General features: G+C 48.9%; 1 protein-coding gene across 1 annotated transcript in view; it reads left to right on the forward strand.

Annotated features, from left to right (window-relative positions):
* Cpt1a (carnitine palmitoyltransferase 1A) overlaps nt 1-27945 on the forward strand; it is a 64925-nt gene that overhangs the window by 19286 nt on the left and 17694 nt on the right. Inside the window, exons 2-9 of the mRNA XM_075972941.1 lie at nt 8585-8735; nt 11368-11507; nt 15617-15788; nt 17687-17788; nt 21373-21510; nt 23741-23818; nt 24802-24909; nt 25346-25433. Coding sequence (XP_075829056.1) covers nt 8595-8735; nt 11368-11507; nt 15617-15788; nt 17687-17788; nt 21373-21510; nt 23741-23818; nt 24802-24909; nt 25346-25433 — 967 coding nt within the window. The 5' untranslated portion in view covers nt 8585-8594. The remainder of the gene's footprint in view (nt 1-8584; nt 8736-11367; nt 11508-15616; nt 15789-17686; nt 17789-21372; nt 21511-23740; nt 23819-24801; nt 24910-25345; nt 25434-27945) is intronic.

A 27945-nucleotide genomic window follows, 5' to 3' on the forward strand; every position in this document is an offset into this window, starting at 1 on the left:
TCTTTTTCTGACCACATGAGTCTTTAATTTGCCAAGCAGTCTCAGTAGGACTAAAGGCGTGGCTTTGCCAGCTAGATCCAGTCCATTCCTTAGCTTTTCAGCCTCTTGGCTGAGGTACTGGCTGTAGCCATGTTTATAGCATTTCAAGGTCCCTGCCAGCCAGCAAGCTACAACAGACAACACTCAAGTCCTCTCTCGGTAGCCAGCCCTCCTGCCTCAAACAGTCAGAGTTTGCCCTGGCAGGATGGCCCAGAAAGCCGGCATTTTTAAACAGCGCAGCTTTTTTCCTGCTACGGCTGAAAACCGAAAAGCATGTGTTCAGCTTTTCATCAACACTGTTTAAGTGTTTTGTGGCAGGACCTCTTAATGAGCCGCAGGGTTTTGCAGCTAAAGCTGAGTCAGGAAGCCTCTCTTAGATGAGAGCGCTTGCTTGCCTCTAGCAAGCAGAGTAGACCCAAGAAATCGCTACTATCAATAAAACATGCTTTACTCTTTCCCAAGCTTTTTCAGGCTTTCTGTGGATTCAGTTGGCCACACGTCTGGGCGTCATTTGTAGTAATATGGGCGGCGGCAGGGTTGCATCCACAAACACCCCAGCCGCCTGCCCTGCCCGGCTAGCTTTACCCGAAATAATTACACAGAAATTGTATTCATTTAAACACTGCTCTGGCCCATTTCTAATAATCTATGTAGCGCCCCTAGGTGCGCTTACCGGGAAGATTCTAGCCTAAGTCCATCCTGGGTCGGAGCTGGGGCATGGTGTGCGTCTTCCCTGGAGCAGGTAGCATGGCGTCTCTCCTGCGTCTGCTCCGGAGAGCAGAGCTGCGGAGTCTGACCTCACTTCCTCTTCCTCCCGGCATTCTGTTCTGTTTACTCCACCCACCTAAGGGTGGGCCTATCCAATGGGCCTAGCAGTTTCTTTATTGCTTAACCAAGGAAATCAACAGATTGATATATGACACTCCCACATCAGATCTCTGTGAGTTCGAGACCAGCCTGGTCTACAGAGCTAGTTCCAAGACAGGCTCCAAAAGCCACAGAGAAACCCTGTCTCGAAAAAAACAAAAAAAAAACAAACAAACAAAAAAAAGAGGGAATCAGAGATCCTGGAACCAGAGTTATAGGTGGTTGTGAGCTGCTTAAAGTGGGTGCTGGGACCTGAACTTGGGTCTTCTGGAAGAACAGCAAGTACTCTTGATTACTGAATTATCTTTCCAGCCTCTGAGATAGTATTTTTAAATAACAGCCTCATTGAGATGTGTTCTAGCTAGTTTTATGTCAGCTTGACACAGACTGCTGAACCTTGCCAAGACAATGTAAAATAGTCTTTCAAAATTTCCTGCTTCTAAAAATGATCTGTCAAATATTCTGGGCCTGTAGCTGAACGTGGATGCCCCAGTGTTTCAGAGAAACGTTGGGTGACTGTCCAGACACCAAGCTGTCTCTGTTATTTCTTACATTTTTCGGAAGTTGCTTGCTTGCACTTCCTGTTTACTTAGGAATATTATTTTTCTTCTCAGGTCTTTGATGGGGTTGAAGACTTAGATAGTCACAGTTACTATTCTCTCATATCTTAACTAAGAACACGTCAGGTACTAGGCTCAGATTTTTCAGGATGGACAGCTATTAGAGTAATCTCTGTAATTTGTCATTTACCTATAATCTGGACATTTAGTATGTTTCCTACCTCACAACTTGTTGCTTATAGTTCCATTTTTGTTTATGTTATTACTCCTCCTTCCTCCTGGACAATACGTGATAATCGTTCTTATTGTGTATAGTTTTATATTAAGTTTAGAAACTTTTTATCTAGACAAAAAGGAAAGTGTAGGGGGTATTTGCTCCACCCATGACCTTGGGCTATCTAGCCTGATTGAAGGTACTTCTTGTCTGTTTAGGTGACCTCTCAGAAGGAAGGAGGGAGGGGGCCACTCTACCTCTTGGTGAAGACCGGGTCAGGCAGGTCAGGCAGCCGTGAGGGGTTCCCAGCTTTCCAAGGACTCTGCAACTGGATTTACCATATCCTGTATTTGTGGGTGTATTTCTCCCCTTTCATATCTAAATAAATCCTTGATACACCTTAAACAGATGCACATGGATTTCTTTTTAACCCAGTTTAGAGTCATCCAAAAGGAAAGGACCTCAATGAGAAAATGCCTCCATTAGAGCCATCTGTAAGGCGTTTTCTTATTAGTGATTGATGGGGGAGTGTCTACCTCCTTGTGGATGGTAACATCCCTGGGCTGGTGACCCTGGATTCTATAAGAAGATAGGCCGAGCAAGCAATGGGGATCAAGCCAATAAGCAGCATCCCTCCATGGCCCATGCATCAGCTCCTGCCTCCAGGTTCCTTTCCTGATTGAGTTCTAGTCTGGACTTCTTTTGGTGTTGTGATATAGAAGTGTAACCAAATAAATCCTCTCCTCCCTAACTTATTTGATAATGGTATTCCATCACAGTAATAGTGACCCTGACTAAGACAATCTATAACTCACATCAGCAATTCACCCATCTAAAGTCTGTTTTGGAGATTTTTAATTTACTCACAGCAGTGTGCCACTATCTGTCATTCTGCTTGGCTTGGGAACATTCTTATCAGCCCTAAAGAAACACTCCTTCTTAGCCTTCTCCTTTCCAAGTTCTCTCAGTCCCTGGCAGCTCCAAGCTTTCTATTATTTTTATTTATTTATTTATTTTTGAGACAGGGTTTTTCTGTGTAAAAGCCCTTGCTGTTCTGGAACTCGCTCTGTGAACCAGACTGGCTTTGAACTCAGAGATCTTCCTGCCTCCTGAGTGCTGGGATTAAAGGCATGTGCCATCACTGCCAGGCCGATCTTTCTATTTCTATAGATTTTCCTGTTCTCAATATTTTGTGTAAATGAAATAAAAGGACATTTGACTTTCTGGCTTCATGTTGTGCTCTTGCCTTTTTCTCCCAAAGGAGACAGGATCTCATGTAGCTTAGGCTGACTTCTAGCTTACTCTCAAGCCAAGGATGATTTCAACATCTGATCCTCCTGCCGCCCCGGCTCAAGTGCTGGGATGACAGGCATGTGCCACTGTGCCTGGTTTACATGGCGCTGGGGTTGGAACCCTGGGCCTTGTGTATGTGAGGTGAACCTTTGGCCCCCTGAGCCACGTCCCCAGACCCTGACGTCATGGTTTCATCCGTGTCATTGCGTGTGTTGGTGCCACTTTCCTTCTTAGGGCCATGTCATGTTCTGGTGTGTGAGTATGTCACAATGTACCTACGTTCTTCCTCCTGTGGAGGGGCCTGGCTGTCGTCTCCTCACCTGATGTGGAACGTGCATGTTTCTGTCTATCACGAACATGGCCGCTGTGAGCACGCCTGTATAGGTTTAATGTGGACTTGTTTGAGTTGGCCAAGGAGAGGAGTTTCTGGGTTCCATGGTTTGGGCATTTATGCTTTGATTTTTTGGTATATGATCTTTTTGTGTAGCCCAGGCTGGCCTTGAACACACCACCTTGAAGGAGCCTTTTGGTGAAAAGATCAGGCCATCTTCTAACCTGACCCCTTCACGTTTCTACAGCGCAGTGGGGGGAAGCCCCTGACTTCTCAGCGTCCTCGCCAGCACCTGTCACTCACTGCATTCCAGCTGTTCCTGGGAGTGGAATGTGCTGGGATTTGATTTGTACTTCATGGTGGCTTCTGGGAATGGCCTGAGACTGCAATAGCCTGTGAAGCCAGCATGGAGGCTGAGACTGACTCATGAACTCTGCCACCAATGCCTGCTTAATGGTTTGATGCAGTGAGGCTGCCTTTGTGAATTGCTTATGCACACCTAAAAAAGCAGTAGGGCTGCTTGCTGGCCTTGAACCTGTCAGGCCAGATGTGGCCTTCTTTAAGTTAGCAGTTTTTGTCTGTTTGTGACAGGATTTCACATAGACCAGGCTGGTAACTCACTGTGGAGCCAAGGATAACCTTGAACTCCCGATCCTTTGGCCTCTACCTTCCTAGGGCTGGGTTTATAGTCTTGTGCCACCACACCTGGCGGGCTCAGGTGGCTCAGAACATTAAACTCGGGTCACGTGACAGGGACGTTTCACCCTGGAAAGGCCACCATAAGTGTTCCCAGGCCTCGTGATTGTCCTGAGACTAGGTTTGGTTTCTGGGCAAACGTGTGGTTCATGGCTTTGGGTAGAACTGACTGCAGCATTGTGTTTAACTGCAGTTAACAGCCCCCTCGTGGGCTGAGGAGATGACTCAGTGGGTGAAGAGCGTGCTGAGCAAGCTTGAGGACCTGACTTTGAGCCCCAACATTCATGTAAATTGCTGAGTATAGCAGCGTAGGCCAGTAATTCCAGCTCCGGGGTTGGCAAACGGTGCGAACAGGATACAAGGACTCGGGGATGGCTCCACCTAGCCAGTCTACACTCTCCTCGTTCAGTGAGAGACCCCGCCTCCAGGCAGTAAAGTTGAAAACAGTAGAGGAAGATAGCTGGTGTTGAACTCAGGCCTTGATGCGCAGACAAGGGTACAAACACCCGGGAACATGTGTACTCTCACGTACGCACAACAGGAAAGTCCCCTGATACTTTAAAAATTCATTAAAGTATTTATTGAGTATGTTTTTGTTTTTGCAACACAGACTATCTGTAGCCCAGCCTGGAATTCACTGTTTAGCCCAGGCTGGCTTTGAACTTGAAACAATACACCTGACTCACCTTTGAGGTCGCATAAACGATTGGCAGGGCGACCAGTCACAGAATCTGTTTGCCTGGATTGATGCCTGTGATGTGGGCTTCAGGTCTCGTGATAGCTGCGGATATGGGAAGCTTGGCCTGGTGCTGGCTCTGTCGTCAGTAGGGTTCCTGGCTAGCATTCCCTGCCTTCTTCCCTGGCAGTGGATAAAGCAGGCATGTTACAGATATCTGTGATCCCAGCACTTTAGAAGTAGATGGAGGAGGATCTGAAGTTCAAGGGAATCCCAAATGCCAGCCTCCTCACCCTGACCGGAGCTGCCTTCCGTGCCTCACCCGGGCTGTGTGTCTCTGAACAAGCATGGGTGGGTAGTCTTGTCGCTTTCTCAGGTGGGGTCGGTGCCCTCCCACGCAGGATGTAAAGGCTCTGGGACTTCTCTTGGGCTCTAAGTTTTGCCCCCTCACCCTTTAGGAGGTCAGAGCAGAGCTCAAAGGCCAGCTTCCAGCTGTGTTGCCCGCCAGCACCATCCTCATTCCTCCCACCTCCCCTGGCTGCTCCACCTAGGTGTCCTTGGTGACACTGTGACATTTCCAGCACAGCAGGTCCACAGGTGAGTTGTCAGCTGCCTGCTCCCCCTCCCACCCCAGGAAGTTGCTCCGTAGAGCACATAGTTCAAGGCTGGAGGGCCCCTTTTATCATCATGTCCAACCTATAGGATTTAGGCCTGTTGAGTTGATTATCGTCTTCATCTTTAATGGCACCACTCCAGGCCAGGGCTGTCTGCTTGTTTCCAGAGTGGCATGCTGAGCTTCAGGGTCTCTTGTCTGGCATATCTTTCTGCACCCTAACTGCTGTGCAGGCATTGGTTGCCTTTTGCCTCCTCTCTGTACCACAAGAGGGCAGAGGGACCAGTTCCCATTTCTTACCAGGGTCTAGGGCCTCACTTCACTGGTACATGGGAGGCAGCCAGCAAATGTTTGTTGAATGAACAAATGATTCACAATTGACAGGGTTTAATTCTACACCTTGGGCTGCTAGATCAAACTGGCCTCTAGCCTGTGGCAATCCTTCTGCCTCATCCTCCTTAGGTCCGTGCTACCACACCAAGCTTTGGTTGGTATCTTTGAACTATAGTGACATGTATTGATTTAAAAAGGTTTTTTGCATTGCTGGGGATAGAACCCAGGGCCTCACACAGGTTAGACAAATGCTTTACCATTGAGTGACACCCCCAGTTCTGCTTGTTAATGTCATGTAGCCCAGGCTAGCTTCTAACTTTCAGTATAGCCGAGGATAATTCTGAGCTCCTGATCTTCTTGCCTCCACCTCGAGTGCTGGAATTACAGGCAAGGACTACCACAGGTAGTATTGGATGTCATGCCCAGGGCATGTGCGAGCTCAGTGGGCACTCCTCCACCTGAGCTACAGTCCTAGAATCCCGTTTGTTGTTGTTGTTGTTGTTGTTTTAAAAAATACACATAGGGGCTGGAGAGATGGCTCAGAGGTTAAGAACATTGCCTGCTCTTTCAAAGGTCCCTAGTTCAATTCCCAGCAACCACATGGTGGCTCACAACCATCTGTAATGGGGTCTGGTGCCCTCTTCTGGCCTGCAGGCATACACACAGACAGAATATTGTATACATAATAAATAAATAAATATTTAAAAAAATACACATATTTGAGCTGGAGTGATGGCTCAGTAGTTAAAGAGCACTGGCTGCTCTTCCAAAGGACCCAGGTCCAATTCCCAGCACTCAATGACAGCTCACAACTGTCTGTAACTCCAGTTCCAGGGAATCCAACACTCTCATACAAGCAAACCAATATACGTGAAATAAAAATAAATACATCATTTAAAAATATACATATTTAACATTCGGGGATTTTGTATGAGTGTTTTGCCTGCATGCATGTATGTGCACCATATGTATGCCATGCCCAGGGAGGCAGAGAGGGTAGAGGATCCTCTGGAGCTGGAGTTACAGATGGCTGTGAGCTACCGTTTATGAAAGTGCTAGGAACCAAACCCAGGTCCTCTCTGAGAACTGCAAGTGCTCTTAACCGCCGAACCCTCTCTCCATTCCTGAAAGCTTGACAGGTTTATCCAGCCTTGTGGGCTTGTGGAAAGTTACTATATGATAAGAACACCCCCATAAATTAGATTTTATTATGGTTCTGCATAGTTGTTACCGCTTACCTTTATTTATATATATATATATATATATATATATATATATATACCTTTATATATATATATACTTACACACACACATATACACTTAGTGCTTTGTAACTAACAGCTTTGGGAAATGGGTTGCACACCTTCAGAAGAGGGGACTCCTCAGGCAGCTGCTGGGGGAGTGAGAGAACCAGGAAGGCAAGAGGTGACCCTTCTGTTGAGTGGGAGTGGGTTGGCTTAGACAGAAGAAGAGAGGGAAAGAGCATATTGTAGTTCCCTCTTGTTTGTTGTTTATGTGTATTAACCTGTTCCCTGTGTATATGTACGTGTGAGTGCAGTACCCACAGAGGCCAGATGAGGGCCTCAGCTCTCCTAGAGCTGGACTTACAGGTGGCAGTGAGCTGCTTGACTTGGATTCTGGGAATGGGACTCTGGTTCTCTGCAAGAGTGGGAACACTCTTCCAGTCAGCTCTTCTCTTTTTTTTTTTTTTTGTGCTGGGTACTCTAACTTGGGCTTTACATGTGCTAGTCACTCAGACATAGCCTAGAGATGTTTTTATTTTTTTAAATATTTATTTATTTATTATGTATACAATATTCTGTCTGTGTGTATGCCTGAAGGCCAGAAGAGGGCACCAGACGTCATTACAGATGGTTGTGAGCCACCATGTGGCTGCTGGGAACTGAACTCAGGACCTTTGGAAGAGCAGGCAATGTTCCTAACCACTGAGCCATCACTCCAGGCCTCCTAGAGATTTTTTAAGATTTCCTATAGTGAGTGGGGCTGGACAGACTAGCATAGAAGAGGCCATGTTTTGTGCAGGTATGACGAAGGCCCCATACATGGGTGCCTAAGGCAAGTTTGACCTTAGGAATGACTTCAGAGGATCAGGATTAGATAAGGTCTGTGTAGCTTGTGGGATGATGGTGGAGTTGTTCTTTTTTTTCTTAAGTTTCTTGTTTGTTTTGTTTTGTTTTTGTTCTCATTACTTTGAGACAGGGTTTCTCTGTGTTTTTCTATGTAGCCCTGGCTGTCTTGGAACTTCCTCATCCTCAGCGATCCACTTGCCTCTGCCTCCTGAGAGCTGAGATTAAAGGTGTGCTCCACCATAGCCCAGTGTAGAAAGTATTTTTATTCATTCTGTATGTTGGGAGAGAGCGTGCACTGCACAGTGTGTGAGAAAGCCAGAGGACAACTTTGTGGAACTGGTCCTCTCCCTCCACCTTTGCTTGTGTTCTGGGGTTGAGTTTATCTTGCCACTCTGGAGGGAAGGGCTTTTCCAGCCCAGCCAGCTCATCTCCTGTCTCGAGGTCTTTGTGGCCTTCTCTGACGTTGGGGGTGCAGTAGTCAGGCCCGAAGGTCAGGGTTCAGGGCTGCTGGGGACTCGTTTGTTGCTGCTCCTGGAGTTCTCATGACAGCTTCTGGGATGGGCTGTAAGAAGAGTCATCTCCACAGTGCAGGTTGATACATGGCCACCAGTGTCCTTATGGTGCTGGCTGAGGATGCCTTTGAGAGTGTGGTTCTGTGGGATGTTCAGAAGACATGGGGTGGTGGTAACATGGGCCACACCGTCACCTCAAGGTTGTACGGAGCTGGACAGGTGAGAAGCGAGGAGTGAGGGACAGCAATGGAGACGTATATGAGTCTCTTAAGTCACAGGGTTAAATCTGGATGCTCCATCTGCTGGAGGCGCTGGTTTCTGCTGTCAGGCCTCTCTAAGCCATTTCTGTCCCTGCTCCAGGTACTCAAAGATGGCAGAAGCTCATCAAGCTGTGGCCTTCCAGTTCACTGTCACCCCCGATGGCATCGACCTCCGCCTGAGCCATGAAGCTCTCAAACAGATATGCTTGTCGGGACTGCATTCCTGGAAGAAGAAGTTCATCCGATTCAAGGTTGGTTGGCTGTCCCCTGCAGTGGTTGCTGGGACTCAGGGTTGGTTGGCTGTCCCCTGCAGTGGTTGCTGGGACTCAGGGTTGGTTGGCTGTCTTCTGCAGTGCTTGCTAGGGCTCAGGGTTGGTTGGCTGTCCTCTGCAGTGTTTGCTGGGACTCAGATCTGCCTGCCTCTGCTTCCCGAATGCTGGGGTTGAAGGCACATATCACCATGACTAGCTTATTTACTTATTTTTAACTTTTTTAGATAGGGTCTCATTCTAGCCCAAGATGGCCTTGAAATTACAACAGTCATCCTGCCTCAGGCTCCAAAGTGCTGGCTTGACAGGGGTAGCAGCACACGGACCTCTGGAGTCCTGGCTTTTGTGAGACAGGATCTCATGTAATCAGGATGGCCTCAAACAGAATGTGTAATGAGGGATAATTGTGAATTCTTGATCCTTCTACCTCTACCTCCTGAGTGTGGAGATCACAAGTGTGATTTATTTTTCTTTTTAAAAAAGAGATTTATTTTAATTATATGTATCCTTTATTATGGAATACACCTAATTAAAAATAATGATCTGGATATGGGAGAGTGTATGTTAGTTGCAGGTAACTGGAGAGACCAGAGGCATTGGATCCCCTGGAGCTGGAGTTACAGGTGGTTGCCTGACATGGGTGTTGGGGATTGAACTCAGGTCTGCTATAAGAGCGAGTGTTCTTAACTACAGAGCTGTCTCTAGCGCCAAGAAGGGTTTTTCTTCCTTGTTTGCCTGTGTGTATATAGTGTGTGTGTGTGTATGTGTGTGTATGTATAGGCCTGACCTTTACATTGGGTGTCTTCCTCTATAACTCTCTACTTTATATATTGAGACTGATCATGAGCTCACTGATCTTGGGTAGTCTAGAGCCTGGTTGGTCTAGAGCCTGGCTAGTCTAGAACCTAACTGGTCTAGAGGCTGGCTGGTCTTGAACCTGGCTGGTCTAGAGCCTGGCTAGTCTAGAACCTGGGTAGTATAGAGCCTGGCTAGTCTAGAACCTGGCTAGTACAGAACCTGGGTAGTATAGAGCCTGGCTGGTCTAGCCAGCTTGCCTCTGGAGTGCTGGGTTACACGTGGGTGCCATTCCTGCCTGGCTTTTGCATTGATTCTTGAGATCTAAACACTGGTCCTTCCTCCAGCTTGTGTGGCAGGTGCTTTACCCCTGAGCTGTCTCTCCAGCCTTGTTTTGCTTTTCTGAGATAGAATCTGACCCTGTAACCCAGGCTGGTCTGTAACTTCAGGCAGTTTTCCTTTCTTTGCCTCTCAAGTTCTGGGAAGACATGTGAGTCCTCACACTGCTTGGAGAATTGCTGTTGTTGAGTTAGGGTCTCACTTGATAGCCCTGGCTACCCTGGAGCTCACTATGGAGACTAGGCTAGCCTCAAACTCACAGAGCTCTGTCTGCTTCTGCTTCCCAAGTACTTGGGCTAAATGTGTGTATCTATTAAGAATTAATTTATTATGCTGGGCATGGTGTTCCAGTGCCCTAATTCCAGTACTCAGGAGGCAGAGGCCAGCCTGGTCTACATAATGAGTTCCGGGACAGCTGTAGCTATGTAGAAAGACCCTGTTTTAAAAGACAAAACACGGAAACAGAAACAAGATAGAATTAATTTGCTGGAAGTTTCAAAGTCAGCAAAGCAGAGAGAAGGCAGCACTCTCCGCCATGCTTCTCCTGGCTTCCAGAGCTGGCAAAGGCTGGCCAGCTTTGGTCCACACTAAGCCTTCTCCCCCAACCTCTCTTCCTTAGACAGAGTTTTGAGTTACCTGGGTGAGATTGCAGCCCTGCCTGATGACCTGAGTTTGACCCAAAGTTCTACCAGCTAGAAAGAGAACTGATTGTCACACACTGTCTTCTGATCTCCACCTTTGCAACATGGTGTCCTTGCATCCACTCATGCACAGTGGATCAATACAGCAGAAATTTTACTTTAAACTTTGTTTTGCTGCCTGGAGGGCTGGAGGCTGAGGAGTTGGCTGACTTCTCTGTAACTCCTGGGTGTCTCAATCAGAGGGCAGGGCATGGAGACTCATTAAAGAGCAACCTCCAGGATTCCGGAGCACCTACCCAAGCCCAGACACCAACTCCTCCGGCTGTGAGTGTCCCCTGGGGTCACTCTGTCAGTTTGCTTTTGCAATCGCTTCTAGTGTATAATCTCTCCATCTCAGCCATCAGGAAAGCAGCATCAGAAAGGCCCAGAGCAGAGACATGGCTCAGTGGTTGGATAGGGCAAAGGGAATTTGGGAGCTGGGGTCCCTGACTGCCAGATAGTGGCAGACTGGGAGTGGGACCTCATGGTGCCCAGGCTGTCACCATATGGGGATCTGTATGGTAAGTCAGGCCTAGTGTTCCTGCCGACCCTGAGTCTCTCTTGGGGAATCTCCCAGGGTGCATTTGGACTCAGAAGTTGGGAAAGAAGAAGCTGCATGAAGATGAGGCAGTCGTGGCTCCAGGAAGAGTCTCAGCTGCTGGGCACTTGGTCCTTGGTAGCCTGTGTGCCATACCTTCTCCCTGCTGCCTGCTGTTCCAGCTGCCCGTTGCCACAGGGCTACTGCAGAGCGCAATGGTGGCCTCAGGAGAGTGGTGCTTACAGCCTGTGTGTCTTTCCAGAATGGCATCATCACTGGTGTGTTCCCGGCGAGTCCCTCCAGCTGGCTTATCGTGGTGGTGGGTGTGATATCATCCATGCATGCCAAAGTGGACCCCTCCCTGGGCATGATCGCAAAGATCAACCAGACCCTGGACACCACGTGAGTAACCGCCTCTCCCCGACCCCCTCCCCACCTCAATATTAGGAAGATGACAGTCCCCTGTTGACTGCCCTGCTTTGGACTCTCCACAAGGCCATTTCTGCCCGGCCACATGGGTTCTCTTCTTTTTCCTGACCTGGTAGTGAAGTCCCTTGGAAGGGTGACCTGTAGACCCGGCCGCCCTCCTCGGGATAGTAGGCTAAGAATGGCCAAGGCCTGAGCCACCTGTGGCAGTCGATGGAGCCAGTGGTGACCTCAGAGGGCTCAGAAGATGGCTCCCAGTGTCTATTCCACTGAAGTTAGTCTGTCCAGTGATCTGGTCCCCTGAACTGACTGCCATTGGCCAACACTTCAGCCTTTGGCCCCTTCAGAGTGGCTTAGATTTCCCAAGGAGGTCCATTTTACCTTGGTTTGGAATTTAGTTTATTATGGGAACTTGAAAGTTGTTGGCATCCTGTTTGGGGACAAGGCCTGAGGTTTTTCTTTCCTTTTTTAATTTTTTTTAAGACAGGGTCTCACTGTATAGCTCCAGCTGGCCTAACTCTGTAGACCGGGCTCGAACTCACAGAGATCTACCTGTTGTTGCCTCCTGAGTGCTGGGATTAAAAGTGTGTCCCACGAAACCCAACTTTTAAAAAAGATTTATTTCTTTATATTTATGTATATGAGTGTTTTGTCTCTATGCATGTATGTATGCGTACCTTATGTGCCTGGTACCCTCCGAGGCCAGAGGAAGCTGTTGGATCCCTTAAAACTGCAGTCAGAAACAGTTGTGAGCTGCTTGATATAGAAACTAGACTCAGGTCATCTGTAGGAGCAACAAGTGCTCTTAACCACTGAACTATTTCTCTAGCCGCGGAATACTTTTCTTACGGGGTCCTATGTAGCTGGGGTCTCCTGCTAGATGCTGGACCTGCTGTAGAAGGTATCTAGGGAACTGGGATGGCATGGAGCCTTGGGCCTAATGCATGCTAGGTTCACTCTTACCACTGAACCATACCCCAGCCTCGGGTCACCTCTGGTGGCAGTTCTTCCATGCAAGTCCCTGGCAGCATCTAGGATGGAGGATGTTAGAGTCTCTCAGTGTAGAGTGCCAGGGCACAGGGCACCATGGCTCAGTTTCCTTTGCATTGTGACCCCTGCATTTGAACGTTTTCTTTTTCTTTTCTGAGACGGGGTCTCTCAAGTATCCCAGGCTGGTCTTGAGGTGCTATGTAGTATAAGATGACCTTGAACTCTTGATGAACTTCACCCTCCTGCCTCTCCTGGGACTACAGGCATGTACACTGGGTTCAAGCAAGTGGTTTCAGAATTGTCCCTAATTGTCCTGTGCCACATGTCCTTCACAGCATGTCCTCAGTGGGCTTATAACTGAGAAGCAATCGCCGCCAGGTCCTTGCTATGCACTTGGCCTTGTTTTCTAACCAGGAGTTGCGAAGGGTCCATACAATGTTTAGGGTCAGGGCTAAGCTCAGCTGGGAACGTTAAGTTCAGTGCCTTTGGAGGCCAGTTGAGAGCCCTGGGCCCCCTGGAGCTGAGGTTACAGGTTGTTGTGAGCCACTCAACCACGTATGCTGGGAACAGACCTCTGAAAGAGCAGCAAACCCTCCAACCACTGAGCCACTTCTCCAGCCCTGCTCTGGGCCTTTCTGATGCTGCTTTCCTGGTGGCTGAGATGGAGAGATTATACACTAGAAGGGATTGCAAATGCAAACTGACAGAGTGACCCCAGGGGACACTCACAGCCGGAGGAGTTGGTGTCTGGGCTTGGGTAGGTACTCCGGAATCCTGAAGGTTGCTCTTTAATGAGCCTCCATGCCCTGCCCTCTGATTGAGACACCCAGGAGTTACAGAGAAGTCAGCCAACTCTCAGCCTCCAGCCCTCCAGGCAGCATTGGTTACGCCTTTGTAAGCCGCAGGAGACCAGATAAAAATGCCTGTTCAGGCCTCCTGCCAAGGGCCTTGTCTGCCTGGGGCCCTGAAGATCCAGCAGGGGCTAGGTTACCAGAAGCAGCTGGTGGATCTGATCACCAGAGACTGGACTTGTGCAGTCCTACAGGTCCTGAGAGGTGAGGGAAGCCCGCCAACAGCTCAGTGTGCTGCTCTGGGTGCTGAGCTGGCTGCCTGGTTGAAGGTAGCTGCGGGGCTAACAGTTTTGCTTTGCTGTTAACATGAGCTGTGCCTCAAAGCCGGATTGCACACAGCCGTGCCAGCTACTAAAACCTTGTTTAATCTCAGTGTTTATAAGATTTGTTTCTTTGTCTCTCAGAATCTATTTTCGCAAACTGGGTCATCCCTGGCCCAAATTTAGAAAAGCCAGGTGAAAGGTCAGAGTCCTGCAGCCTGAAGGGTTGTTCTGGAACCATCTTCCCATTGAGGACTGAGCTCTTGTACCCCTAGGCTGCATTTCTGTTTGCTTTGATCTGAAAAGATTGAAGAGGTTAAAGACACAGCTAAACTTTGGATGGTTTTTAAGACAGGATCTCTCTGTGTAGTTCTGGATATCCCAAAACTTGCTGTGTAGACCAGGCTAGCCTTGTGAACTCACGGAGATCTGCCTGCCTCTGCGTGTGACACCACACCCAGCTTGGATTAGCTTTTTAATTTTATTCTATGTGTATGTGTGTTTAGCCTACATGTGTGTCTGTGTACCTGGTGCTTTGGAGGTCAGAAGAAACCTCAGAACCAGGTGGTCGTGAGCCTCTATGTGGGTGTTGGAAATCGAACCCCAGGTCCTCTGCAAGAGCAGCCAATGCTCTTAACTGATGAGCCGTCTCTCCAGCCCTTTGAATGCTGGGTTTGACCAACTGTGGGAAAATACATTTCAGAGCATAAGTGTTTTACCTGAGAAGAAACTTGTCTGTCACTTACATGATGTTAAGGTATTGTTTTCCAGTATCAGAACATTTATGGTTATGTATCTATTGTTTTGATCATAGACTCTTTTATTCATCCCTTGACGACAGTTCTGTACATGTCAACAGTATATCTTGACTATACGCATGCCAACTCTCCACACCCACTCTTATATTAAATCCACCAAGTCTAAATAGTGCCCCTGCTGGAGTGTGGCCCGATCCAGCCGGCTTGGCCTGGGTCCACAGCCTCAGCAGAGAGCGTTTCTCAGCTCTCCTCCCCATCCCGCTCTTGCGTCCTTTCTAACTCCTCTTCCTTGATGTCTCTTGAGCCTCACGGAGGAGGGTGCTAGTTTTTACTTTGCCACTATTTCTCCATTTCCAAAACAACTGCAATAATCCTACAAAATAGCTGCATTTTTGTCTTGGTTTTTCTTTCATAATCGGCGACTTTGTTTTCTTAAGTATTTAAAATCTTTTAAGTTTTTTCTAGGTTTATTTATTTTTATGTAGGTTTTTTTTGTTTGATTTGATATGGTTTTGTTTTTGAGACAAGGTCTCACTTTGTAGACCAGGCTGATCTTAAACTCACAGAAATCCACCTGCCTCTGCCTCCAGGATGCTGGGACATTTGAGTTTCTTATGAATAAAAACATCTAAAATTATATTTGAGGACGGGGGTGTAGCTCAGGGTTTGAGCCCCTGCCTAGTAAGCATGAAGCCCTGAGTTCAATTGCAGGCACAGCAGATCCAAGCAAACACAAACAAGGTACGTTTGAGGGGTGGGGAAAGCTTTATAATCTGAAGAAATTGGGCCAGGGTCTTTGTGAGCATCATTTAGCAGTCCCCACCCCCTTGAAGCAGTTGTCATGGTGAGCAGGTCTCTGCCCACAGTGCCCTCTAAGGCTGCAGAAAGTGGTGTTGCTCAGGATGGCTCAAGTCACTATCCGGTCTCTGGCTTCTTCTGTGGGGATGAAAAGCTCACTGCGTTGCCCAGGCTGGTCTCTGGCCTCTGCCTGCACAAGAGAGGCCACTCTGCTGCACATTTTGAGAGGGACAGAGAATGGCACAATCACTAGGAGAGTTGGTGGGTCCCTCAGGCTCCCTTCTCTAATGAGCCCAGCTCTGCTTGAAGGTGCTGCAGCCTGCTCTCTGCTGTCCCCGGAAGGCACTTTGTCCCACTGCGTGGTGGTGGTAGCTGTAGCCACCTTCCCACGCTGCCGCTCTAGCTACGTATCTGGTCCATCCCCACAGTGGCCGCATGTCAAGTCAGACGAAGAACATGGTGAGCGGCATCCTCTTCGGCACCGGGCTCTGGGTAGCGGTCATCGTGACTATGCGCTACTCACTGAAGGTGCTGCTCTCCTACCACGGCTGGATGTTCGCAGAGCACGGCAAAATGAGCAGAAGCACCAGGATCTGGATGGTAACTATCGGTCACTAGCTAGAGTGACGTCACCAGAGGAGGCCCCTTGCCTGGTTAGCACTCTGCTCTTTGATGTGTGACCTGTCCCCAGCCTCTGGCTGTGGGAGAGCTGTGGCTCACCGTGACACTCGGGTGGAGCCCAGGACTGCTTGCTAATGGTTTCTGGGAGTTCTGCCATCTCTCTGTTCACCTGCTTAGCCTGTAGTTCAGGATGGTTACTGAACCTAAGTGCCACCCACCAGGTCTTTGTAGCCTTGGGCCGTTTTGTAGTCAAGACACTTTTGCTGGCCAGATCACATGGTTCACCCTAACCCTTCAGTGTTCTCCTTTTCACCCTGACCCTAAGGCCAGGCACCCTCATTTAAGGAAGAGGGTTATTGCCATAAGCACGAGCCTTGTCAAATTTTAACTAGTTATGGAGAGTTTTTGTTTTGTTTATTGTTTTTGTTTTTTGAGACAAGGTCTCACATCACCCTGGCTGGCCTTGAATTTACTCTGTAGCCTGGGATAACCTTGAGTTTCTGGTTCTCCTGCCTCCAGCTCAGGCAGCGCCACTATGTCTGGTTTTTACGAGATGCCAGTGATCAAACTCAGAGCTTCATGCGTAGCTTAACTCAGTGAGCTGTCTACCCACTGAGCCATATTCGAAGCTCCAGCTCATTTTTATAAGCTCAGTTTTCTGGGGTGGGGGTGGAGGGTGGCTGTCTAAAGTGGAGATCACTCCTGGGGCTTCCCTCTTTGGCATCAACACCCCCTTCTGCAGTGTGGCCATCACGTGTGCCCCCACCCACACACGGTCACCACTCTCAGCTTCTGGTCTTCAGTTTTGTTTTTTGGTTTTGTTTTGTTTTTGTTTTATAAAGAAACTAATTTTCTGCTCCCAAGGTTTGTAAATGATTTTAATGAGTCTGGTCCTAGTAAAATTGTCTTTTGAGGGGCCAGGCGGTGGTGGCGCACGCCTTTAATCCCAGCACTTGGGAGGCAGAGGCAGGCAGATCTCTGTGAGTTCGAGACCAGCCTGGTCTACAAGAGCTAGTTCCAGGACAGGCTCCAAAACCACAGAGAAACCCTGTCTCGGAAAACCAAAAAAAAAAAATGTCTTTTGAATTGCTTCTCCCCGGGGGTCCTTCTTGGTGAAGGGGGAGGAATGGGTCAGCTTGACCTTGACCTACAGGCCAGCACACTTCCCCCATCATCTCCACTAGTGATCTTCTCCTTCAGAGTCCCCTTGATACCCACCACACACTCCACTCTTTCCCAAACCAGCTTCCACCTTGTCTGTGAGTTTTCTAATGCCTCGAGTAGCAGAACTTAAGTCCTAGATAGAGATGGTGTCCGGCGGGCTTAAGCAGTCCTCGTGGCTGATGTTAAACTGAGTCCCAGCACTCCTGAATGCTGAGAATCATCACTGTCTATACCTTGAACCCTTAGAGATGTTCTGGTTTTGGTCAGGAGCAGACAGTGGCCTTCTCTACCTGGCCTGCATCGGACTGTGGGAAGTGGCTCACTGTCCGTGTTGCTTCATCTGATGGACAGGGACACACTGCCTACCCTGGGGATGACTTGAGGGTGGACACCTCAGCTGGCATTACTTCCTATATCCAGAGCTTGCACCAACCTCAAACCATGAACCTCCCAGGAGGAGGCTGACAGCCGCCTGTAGAGGTGTTGTCAGCTCCAGGGTTCCTGGCCATGGGTGACGGTCGGCAGCCATACCCAAAGCCTCTGTCAGACCTAATTTTGGTTCAGCCCAGTGTTTACTATTTTGGTTTGCCGAGGTCTGATGGTGTAAGTCAGGGAATGGCCCCACCATAAGCACTCAGCCAGTTGCGTGCAGGTGAACCCTGACTTTGACTCTAATATCTGCATCATCTGTGAAATGTAACTTGTATCTTCAGGCTATGGTCAAGGTCTTCTCAGGCCGAAAGCCCATGCTGTACAGCTTCCAGACATCTCTGCCGCGCCTGCCTGTCCCAGCCGTCAAAGACACCGTGAGCCGGGTAGGTGTGTCTCACCTTTGTGCTGAGATGCCTGAGTCCTTTAGAGCCATTCATCTGGCTAATTGTAACTGTGAATGCACGCCTTCCTCTTTATTGGTGGGTGGAGTCTCTGCTGCAGGGTTTCTGTGATAATGCTACCCCACCTCAGAGTGCTTGCCCTGGCTGGACAAGGGTTCTGCCATGAGCTATAGCCCCAGCCCTTTGATGTGTAGTTTTTTCATACAAGGTCTTGCTGGGTAACCAACCCACACTGGCCTTGAACATTTTCTTTTTTTTTATATAGTTAACTTTATTTATTTATTTATTGTATGCCAATCCCAGTTCCTGCTTCCTCTTCTCCTCCCACTCCCCCGTTCATTCCCCCACCTTACTCTCCCTCCCCCCACCTCACCCCCATCCACTCCTCAGAGCCGGTAAGGCCTTCCTGTTTAGTCAAGTCTGTCCCATCACTTTGTTGAGGCAGGACCAAAGCCCTGGAACATTTTAAGTTTTTTTTTTACTCTTTATGTATAAGTGTTTGACTTTGTGTAGATGTGTACACTGATGCACGCAGTGCCCGCCATATGTATGCAATGCAGTGCTCAAGGAGACCAGAAGAGAACGTTGGATTCCCTGGAACTGGGGTTAAATCTAGTCGTGAGCCATCAAGTGGGTGCTGGCAATAGAACCTGGGTCCTCTGCAAGAGCAGCCAGTGCTCTTACCTGCTGAGCCATCCCTCCAGCCCCATGACCTTGGTCCTCTTGCCTTAGTCTCTTGATGCCAACGTGGTAGACATATTTTACCATCCATAGCTTGATGTTGTTTTTCTGTAATGGATTAATTGCATCTTCAGTATTTAAAGGTGCCATATCCCACCTACTGGGGAACGTTTACTTTTGAGTAATGCCTTTATTGAGATGCAGTTTAGGACTGGATGGGTCCCTGTTTAATGTGCATGCTTCAGGAATTTGAGTGCATCCATTATTTTAAACTGTGGCAAATACATTCAAAGGCCACATTTATAATATTTTTTAAAGGCTGGGCATGGTGGCATATGCTTTTAATCCCAGCACTCAAGAGGCAGAGGTAAGCAGATCTCTTTGAGTTTGAAGTCCACCTGGTCCACAAAGCTAGTTCTAGACCAGCCAGGGCTACACAGTGAAACCCTGTCTCAAAAAAAAAAAAAAAAAGAAAGAAAGAAAGAAAAAAAAATAAGAGGAGGAAATGAGTTGACGAGATAGTTTTCAATCAGTAAAATGCTTACAACCTTGCAAGCAAAGTCCTAAATTTGATTCATCAGAACCTACAGAAAAAGGCCAGGTTTGTGGCACACACTTGTAATCCCGGTCCTGGGGAGTGGAGACAGGAGGATCCCTGTGGCTCAGGGCCCAGCCAGGCTGCTGAAAAACCTGTTTCCAAGGGGTGGGTGGTGTTTGTAAGGATGGCTTCTGAGGGCATGCACCCTCCAAATGCCTCCGTACATGTATGCATCTGTGCATGTGCTTGCATGTGCGCGTGCACACACACACATTTTAACTGTTTTCAAGTATAAGTTTATTAAAACTAATTACATCTAGGGCATTGTGCAATTGTGGCCACCATGATTTGTCAGGCCGTTCTGTTGCCTCAAGCAGAAGCCATAGCCATTAGGCAATAACTCCCACGCTCCCTGCCCGTCTGCCAACCTCTGCTCTACTTTCTGTTTCTAGTTCTGCCGAGTCAGGGACTGTGACATGAATGGAGTTACGTAATGGGTGACTCTTGTGGGTTTCCCCACACACACTAGCGTTTATTTTTCTTTGAGGCAGGCTCTTACTCTGTAGCCCAGGGTAGCCTTAAACTTGTAATTCTCCTGTCTTTACTTCCCAAAGCAGGATGATTGTAAGATTGACCCTGACCCAGCGCGGCTGTGCTGCTTCCCTTTCTGTGGCTGATAACGTTCATTGTGTGGGTAGATGGTGCGGGCTGTGTTGTAAGCAGGAAAGCTGGGAATGTCCATGCACGCATTTTCATGTGGGTGCGGTTGCTGCTTCTGGATGGCAGGTTCCGTGGGTGGGACTTTGTGTGGCAGAGAAGCAGAGAGTGACTCTGTATTGAGCCTGATCTGCTGTTCAGTGGCCACGCCTTGGTGTGTTCCGTGGGAGAACACCCATGCTTCGTGCCTTCTGCCCACTTTTCAGAACTGTAAATCAAAAACATACTGGCTTCGGGGAATTACACCTGCCTGCCTGCTACGGTGCAGCGCTCGCTCCAGAGTGTATAGAGCCTCCTCCCCGTTTCCAGATGGATCTCACATTGCTCAGACTGGTCTGGAACCCCTAGAATTTCCTATGTAGCTGAGGATGACCTTAAACTTCGATTCCTCTGCCTCCCGCACCTGAGCGCTGGGACAGCAGGCTAATCCTACAATACTCAGTTCTCTGCAGTGCTGGGGACAGAATCCAGGGCTTTGTGTGTGCAAGGCAAGTGATCTGCCAGCAGAGCCCTGGGAGAATGCGGCCTTTCCGTTTCAGTGCCCAAGTTGTACTTGGAGTAAGCTTCAGAGGAGCAGCTGGCCCCGCTGAGAAATGGCCCCGCCCCTCATTGTGCAAAGCAGGCCCTAGGGAACACTGCTGTCCCCAGGCTGGTGTTTGTTTTGAGACAGGGTCTTGCTTTGTAGCCTGGTTGGCCTGGAACTTTTCAGGTAGACCAGTTAAGCCTCTTCTGCCTCCAAAGTGCTGGGATTACATGTGTCCTATGTCACACCCAGCTCCAGACCTGGTTTCCTTTCTTGACAAATCAGATTTGATGGCAGTTCCACTTCCTGGAACTCACTCAGGTACAGGTGTGAGCTTTCGGGGTTCTTAGAAAACCCAGACATGGGGGCACATGCCTGTCATTCTAGCCCTTGGGAGATAGAGGAAGGAGGAGGATCAGGAGTTCAAGGCCAGCCTCAGCTACCTAGTGAGTTTGAGTCCAAATTAGACTACACGAGACCCTGTCTCAAAAAAAGAAAAAGAAGCCGGGCGGTGGTGGTGCACGCCTTTAATCCCAGCACTGGGGAGGCAGAGGCAGGCGGATCTCTGTGAGTTCGAGGCCAGCCTGGTCTACAAGAGCTAGTTCCAGGACAGGAACCAAAAGCTATGGAGAAACCCTGTCTCGAAAAATCCAAAAAAAAAAAAAAAGGAAAGAAAAAGACTGTGTGTGAACTACCCTGTGTGTTTTACCTCAAAACATGTTCAAGGTTTGTGTCTGTCAGTCTGTCTGAACTGAGCATCTAGACTCTGGAACCATGGTCCTGTTTCTGCTCTGCCTGGACACCTGTCTGACCCTCACTGGGCCCGCAGGGCTGTCCTCCCCATCTCAGGGCACCATCATTGAAATAACGGCCAAATAATGGTTGGGAGATGTCTTGATGTCTCCTCCATGAGGGAGAAGTTACCTGGATTTCCGTTCATCTGCAGCAGTGTTTAGCCCTGCAAGGGTTGTCTTGTCTGTAGAGAGGGGAGACCGACTCAGGGAAGCTTTCCCAGCCTTTTCTGCCTGGTGTGACTCTCCTGAGGTGTGAAGTGGTCCATGGCTCAGGGGTGGGTATCTCACTCAGACCGTGTTCTCTCAACTCCAGTACTTGGAATCTGTGAGGCCGCTGATGAAGGAAGGAGACTTCCAACGCATGACAGTGCTGGCCGAGGATTTCGCTGTCAATCTTGGACCCAAATTGCAGTGGTATTTGAAGCTAAAATCCTGGTGGGCCACAAATTATGTAAGTATTTCTGCATATAAATCTTTTCTCATAGATCTTTTCTCAGTGAGCTATTTCAGTGTATAAGTTCCCGTGTGGGTACCAGGGCTCACAGAGTATGACGGTAGCTGAGGGCAGCCATACTCATCCCTGAGAACTGTTGCACAGAGCTACTGGCTGCCTTTCCCTCGCACTGAGGATTCTGACTAGCCTTTGCAGCCCCCTCAGGGCAGGGCTGCTCTGCCCTTGAGCCTCTAGTCCTCACCTGGCAGGTCACTAAAGGCTGTTCCTCCCATAGTGGCCCTGCCACCTCGCCTCTTTCTCTGGTACCTTTTACATCCCAGAGTACCCCTCTGAGTTCCTGGTCAGGGTTCAGATGATGCTGACAGTGGCAACTGTCTGCTGGGAACAGCTGTATGCTGTTGGGCGGGGCAAAAGGGCCTGTTAGGGGTGTGAAACCAAGAGGGGGAGGCCACATGTAAAGAATAACTTTCGTGGGAGGCAAAGGATTGAAAATAACATCTAGTGAGCCAGACGCAGTGGTACACACCTATAATCCCAGCACTCAGAAGGCAGAGGCAGGAGGATTGTGGACTCACACAGTGACTGCACAGTGAGACCTTATCTCAAGAAAAGCTCTTAAATTTAAAAAGTATCTATTTTTATTTATGTATAGGTGCGTAGGTGAATTTATATGTATTACATGCATGTAGTTGCCCGTGGAAACTAGAGGACATTGGATCCCCTGGAACTGCAGTTTTAGGTGGTTTTGAGCTACCCAACTTGGGGGCTGAGAGCCAAACTTGGGTTCTCTGCAAGATCAGAACACACTCTTAACTACCGAGCCATCTCTCTAGTCCCTTAAACAAAACTGTAAGGGCTGGAAAGGACACGCAGCTGAGTGCTTGATAATGGTGCACAATGCCCTGGGTTCAGTTCCCAGCACTGCGTCTATTTTGGTGGCACACACTATTCCCAGGGCTTCAGAGAGAGGCAGGAAGATCAAAGTCCAAGGTCATCTGTGGTTATATAGAGTTCAGGGAGAGCCTGGAATGCACGAGACCCTGCTTCTGGGCTGGGTGGTGGTGGCGCAGGCCTTTAATTCCAGCACTCGGGAGGCAGAGGCAGGCGGATCTCTGTGAGTTCGAGACCAGCCTGGCCTACAGAGCTAGTTCCAGGACAGGCTCCAAAGCCACAGAGAAACCCTGTCTCGAAAAAAAAATTCCAGTACTCAGGAGGCAGAGGCAGATGGATCTCTGAGTGCAAGGCCAGCCTGGTCTACAGAGGGAGTTCCAGGACAGCCAGGGTTACATGTCTCAAAAAAGAAAAAAAACAATGTAAAAACCACAAATAATAAATAGACAAAAACAAACAGAGAAAGTAGGCAAAAAGAAGCAGAGAAAAGGATCAGACAGAACCAGGCGCTGAGCCTGGGAGGGCAGGACTCCACAAGACTCCCAGGCCATAAGGGGCTGTCATGTTCTGGTTTTAATCATAGGCCAGCTGGACTGCAGCACACCTAGACTCTTGTGTGTGCCCTTTCCCAGGTGTGTACCCCAACACAATGCTCAGCATGGATCGCGAATGGGCATTTGCTGGGTGGCATTGCAATGGGCACTCTGGAGAGTAAAGACAGCACAGGCTGCCTCTGACTTATTGCTGTGGCTCTGGGACGTACCCAGGCATCAGGAAGGGGAAGATCGGTCATTGGGGAGATTTGGGGTCATCTGTGTTATTTTATTTCTGCAGTGCTGGGGATGGGACCCGAGGCCTGGGTCAGACAAGCGTGTAGCACTGCACCCCACTTTCAGCCAGGGCACTTTAGCGGATATGCATGCGGTCTCATGTGGCTCCCAGGCTAGCCTGAAACTTGCTGTGTAGCAGTCTTGAACTGGCTATAGCCTGGAACGCCCCATCCCCCTGCCTGTGTGTGCATCAGTGTCCAATCCTGTGCCCAGTTCTGTGCAGCGCTAGGGAGCAAGCATTCTAGCAGCTGAACGGCGTCCCCAGCCCGGATCCTTTTTTTCTTTTTAAGTGACTGTGAAATGATGATCTGCTGTCTAGCCAGGTCTCCCCTTAAGACCGGTGTGTTTCTCAACTCCGTGTGTCCTCTCTGCTTAAGACAGCTTTGTTTTGGAGCCTGTCATATGCCAGAATCTTCCAGAAAGTTGTACTTCTAGAGCAGGCTGGTCCAGGGAAGGCAGCTTCATGGCTTCTGCTCAGCACTGTCTTGTTTGTGTTTGCTCCGTAGGTGAGCGACTGGTGGGAGGAGTACATCTACCTGCGGGGCCGAGGGCCGCTAATGGTCAACAGCAACTACTACGCTATGGTGAGTGGGTCTTCTGTCCCGCTGCAGCCCAGGTGCCTTCATCATGCTGGACAGAGCTGCTAGCCGCCTGGGAAAGCTTGGGGTGGATTCCTCTCCTCTTACTCCTGCCTCTGTTGTCCATTGTCCATGACTTCATGTTGTGTAAAGATCCCACCCGGGGCCCATGTGTTAGATCCCCCTGTGTCTGTGGGATCTCTGCTCTCTACCCAACAGTATGGACACCTTTGTATTGCAAAGCACATTCACAGCAAATAGCACTTGCTTAGTAAGCCCTGTTTGGCCTTGAACCTGGTAGAAAAGATGTACACCACCATGCCCAGCAAAATCCTGCTGACATTTAATAGCCCCAGAACAGATGGAAGCTGGAGTTGTAGTAGAACAGTAACAAATTTAGAGCCTGTGGCACCAGCACTGGGGAGCTGGAGGCAGGGGATCAGGAGTTCAGGGTCATCCTTGGCTACGTATGGAGTTCAAGGCCTTCCTTGGGCTAGAAAGATGGCAGGTTCAGAGCACTAGATGCTCTTCCAAAGGACCCAGGTTTTATTCCCAGCATACATGTCAGGTGGTTCAGGCCATCTGTAATTCCAGTTGCAGGGGATCTGATGTCCTCTTCTGGTCTCTCTGGGCACCTGCACACACATACACTTAACCACACCGATATAAAGAAAAAAATTCTGCCAAAACCCACAAATGGACCTGAAACAATAACAAAACTGTCCAAATATGAGAAAAATCAAATAACAATTTATTAAGTTATAAAGTCAGGCATAGTGACACATGCCTTTAATCTTCGCTCTCAGGAACCTGAGCGCATAATATAACCTGGTCTCCAAAAACCAGAACCTAAAGCAAATATAGAAAGCGAGGCTGTTGTGGTAACTGAGCGGGGCTGTAGGAACACCTTGGTGTCATGGAGGCCTCCACCATGTGTACAAATCACCATGCCATCCCCATGAGCATTCTCTGCTGTCACCCCCTCCCAGGAGATGCTGTACTTCACCCCAACCCACATTCAGGCAGCAAGAGCCGGCAACACTATCCACGCCATGCTGCTGTATCGTCGCAAGCTGGACCGGGAGGAGCTCAAGCCCGTATGTAAACTTTCCTTCAGATCTTTAGAGAGGTGGCTCAGGTGACAAACTGCTAGCGACGCCCAGCCAGATGCTTTGGTGTACTGGTTGGAATCCCAGCACTGGGACCAGAGACAGGCAGATAACTGGGGCTCACTAACAGGCCTAATCCGTGAGAGACTTGAGATGGCTGAGTGCTTGTGTTCAGTTCCTGGGGGATGAGAGGCGTGCTGGTGAACTGCTCAAGAGAACCGTTTCTTTCATAACCTCTGGTGGCTTAAGTGTTTGTCTGTACCCTGGCACAGCTCAGCAGGTCCCTCAGGTGCTACCCCAAGGGACAGCTGGAGATGATGAAGTCAGACTGGGCAGTATGCACAGAAAATAGGCAGCATCTTAATCATTTAAAGTTTTCCTGTGGGATTTTTGCCTTTTGGTTTTAAACACATTTTTATTACAGATTCGTCTTCTGGGAAACACGATTCCACTCTGCTCTGCCCAGTGGGAGCGACTCTTCAACACCTCCCGTATACCCGGGGAGGAGACAGGTGGGTGGTGCTCACCAGGGCTCCCCCGGGACCCAGAGTTAGTCATTCTGCTGCTCAGAATCAGGAAACATTAGGGAACACTGGGGTAGGATAATCTGCAGGGTGTCGGGCAGGAGGATCCTCAGGATGTGGGGGCAGGAGGATCTGCAGGGTGTACCCTGAGAGCTTGTTTCTGAATGTTCCTCCTCTTGGAATCCCTTTCTCTTTTTGTCGTTGGTCATGGTTTGGGAACAGGATCTCATGTGTTCCAGGATGGACTAAAACAATATATAGTTGAAGATGACCTTGAGTTTCTGCTCCTCTTGCTCCCACTGGGATTACAGGCATGTGTCACCGTGTCTGCAGTATGTTGTGTAGGAATGGAACCGTGGGTTTCGTATACACTAGTCAAGAGCACTACCAACTGAACGCCAGCTCCAGCCTGGGTTTCCTTTGTCTTTACTAGGTCTAGACAGTGGGGTCAGTTCCAGATTTTAATACTTCTTCAGTTCAGAGTTCCGTTCATGGGCATTTTCCCCAGACCTGCTGGAATATTTCCTTGGACATCTTCCTCTGGCCCACATGCTGGGTTTACTGTAAAATACTCATGACTGAGGAGCTGGATTCTGGCCCAGATTCTTGCTTTTGGCCTCCTGGCCTGGGAAGCATGGTTATATAATCTGCCTTCTAACCTATGACATCTTGGAAAAGAGGGAGAATGGATACAGCTGGTCCCATGCAGGCCTGCAGGGGTCAAGTGTACAGTATTTATAACATTGTGACGAAATACCTGAGCAAAAACCACTTAGGGGAGAAAAGATTTAGTCTGCCTCATGGTTCCAGAGGCTGTAGTCCATTGATTCTGGGCGGTGGAAGAGCAAAGCATCATGGGATGCAGGGACATGTGAGGGAGCAGAGCACTTACCTTCTGTCAGCCAGGACACGGAGCAGGAGAAGGGGCCTGGAGTCAAGGATGCCCTTTAGGGCTTGCAAAATGACTCAGCATGGAAGTGTGCCTGTCCCCAAGCCTGGTACTTGTGGTGGAAGGAGAGAACCTCCTCCCACAGGCTGTCCTCTGCCCTCTCCATGAGTACCGTGGCACGCCTGTCCTCACATGTTTGCATCCCCACACAGGATAAATGAGTAAATGTAATTTTTAAAAATTTGAAAGACCCTCTAAAGATGCATGCCACAGAGGACGTCTTGAGGGAGTTGGTTCTTTTCTTCACTGTGTTGGGGTCAAGCTAGGCAGCAAATGCTTTTACCTCGCTGGCCCTGCCATGGTCTTTAATAGTAGTGATCATAAATATTAAAATCCCAGCATTCAGAAGGCTGAGGCAGGTGGATCTCTGAGTCCAGCCTGGCCTACACAGTAAGTTCTAGGTCAGCTAAGACTACTTATGAAACCCTGTCTCAAAAACAGAAACAATAATTTATTAAAATGGACTGTGCCTAGTGGGGTCATATACGCCACATGCTAGTGTCCAGGGCCCTTGCTACTTAGTTGTTCTTTTGAGAGAGGGTCTCGTATTCTAGAACACCCCCATGTAGACCAGGCTGGCCTTCCATTCACGGAGATTCACCTGCCTCTGCCTCCTTAGTGCTGAGATTGAAGGTGTGCACTGCCATAACCAGCCTTTTTGTTGTTAATCCTTTTTAAGTTTCTTCATTGTGTTTGTGTGTATGATTGTGGGAGGGTCACAGCCACACTGCAGTGCTCATGCGCAGCTCAGTGACAGTACCATGGGGCTGACTCACAACTTCGGCATTTACATGGGTTCTGGAGATCAAACCCACATCACCAGGATTGTGCTGCAGGGTCTTATGTAGCGGAGGCTAGCTTCTAACTTGATATGTAGCTAAGACTGGCCTTGGACTACCGATTCTCCCAGGTGGTGCACCATCATGCCTGGCTGAAATTTTTCATTGTTTTAAGATTTATATTTGCTTTTAATTTTTATGTGTCTGTCTCTTTAAACGTATGTTTGAGGTGGCCAGAAGAGGGCACCAGATGCCCTGGAGCTGGAGATACAGGAGGTTGTGAGCCACCTGATGTGGGTATTGTGAACTGATCTCTGGTCCTGTGGAAGAGCAGCAAGTGCTCTTAACCACTGAGCCATCCCTCCATCCCCTGAAACAGCTTTCATGCTGGAAATGTCCACTTTCTTCATCAGAACATTTTCCAGGGTGTCTCTTATAGAACCACGTGGCCTGGGTGCTTTGGACTCGTGAGCTCTGTGGGAACCGGGTGTTCATTCATAGGGGAGACTGCTGTATTATTTCCCGCTGTCATAAAATACCTGTCCAGCAGCCTATAGAAGCAGGTGTATGGGGCTGGCGGTTCTGGAGACATTGAGTCCATCCCTATCACAGGGGAGCACAGCAGCGGCAGGCACTGGAGCTAAGAGCTCACATCCCTCTCCACCCACCGGAAGCACAGGCCATGCATTGGGGAGGGTAGGAAGGCTGTGCCCATCCCAAAGGACACTCTAATCCTTCCCAGGTAGCCACCAACAGGGAACCAAGTAGTCAA

Source organism: Microtus pennsylvanicus, chromosome 5 (genome assembly GCF_037038515.1).
Source record: "Microtus pennsylvanicus isolate mMicPen1 chromosome 5, mMicPen1.hap1, whole genome shotgun sequence".
NCBI classification, from domain to species: Eukaryota; Metazoa; Chordata; class Mammalia; order Rodentia; family Cricetidae; genus Microtus; species Microtus pennsylvanicus.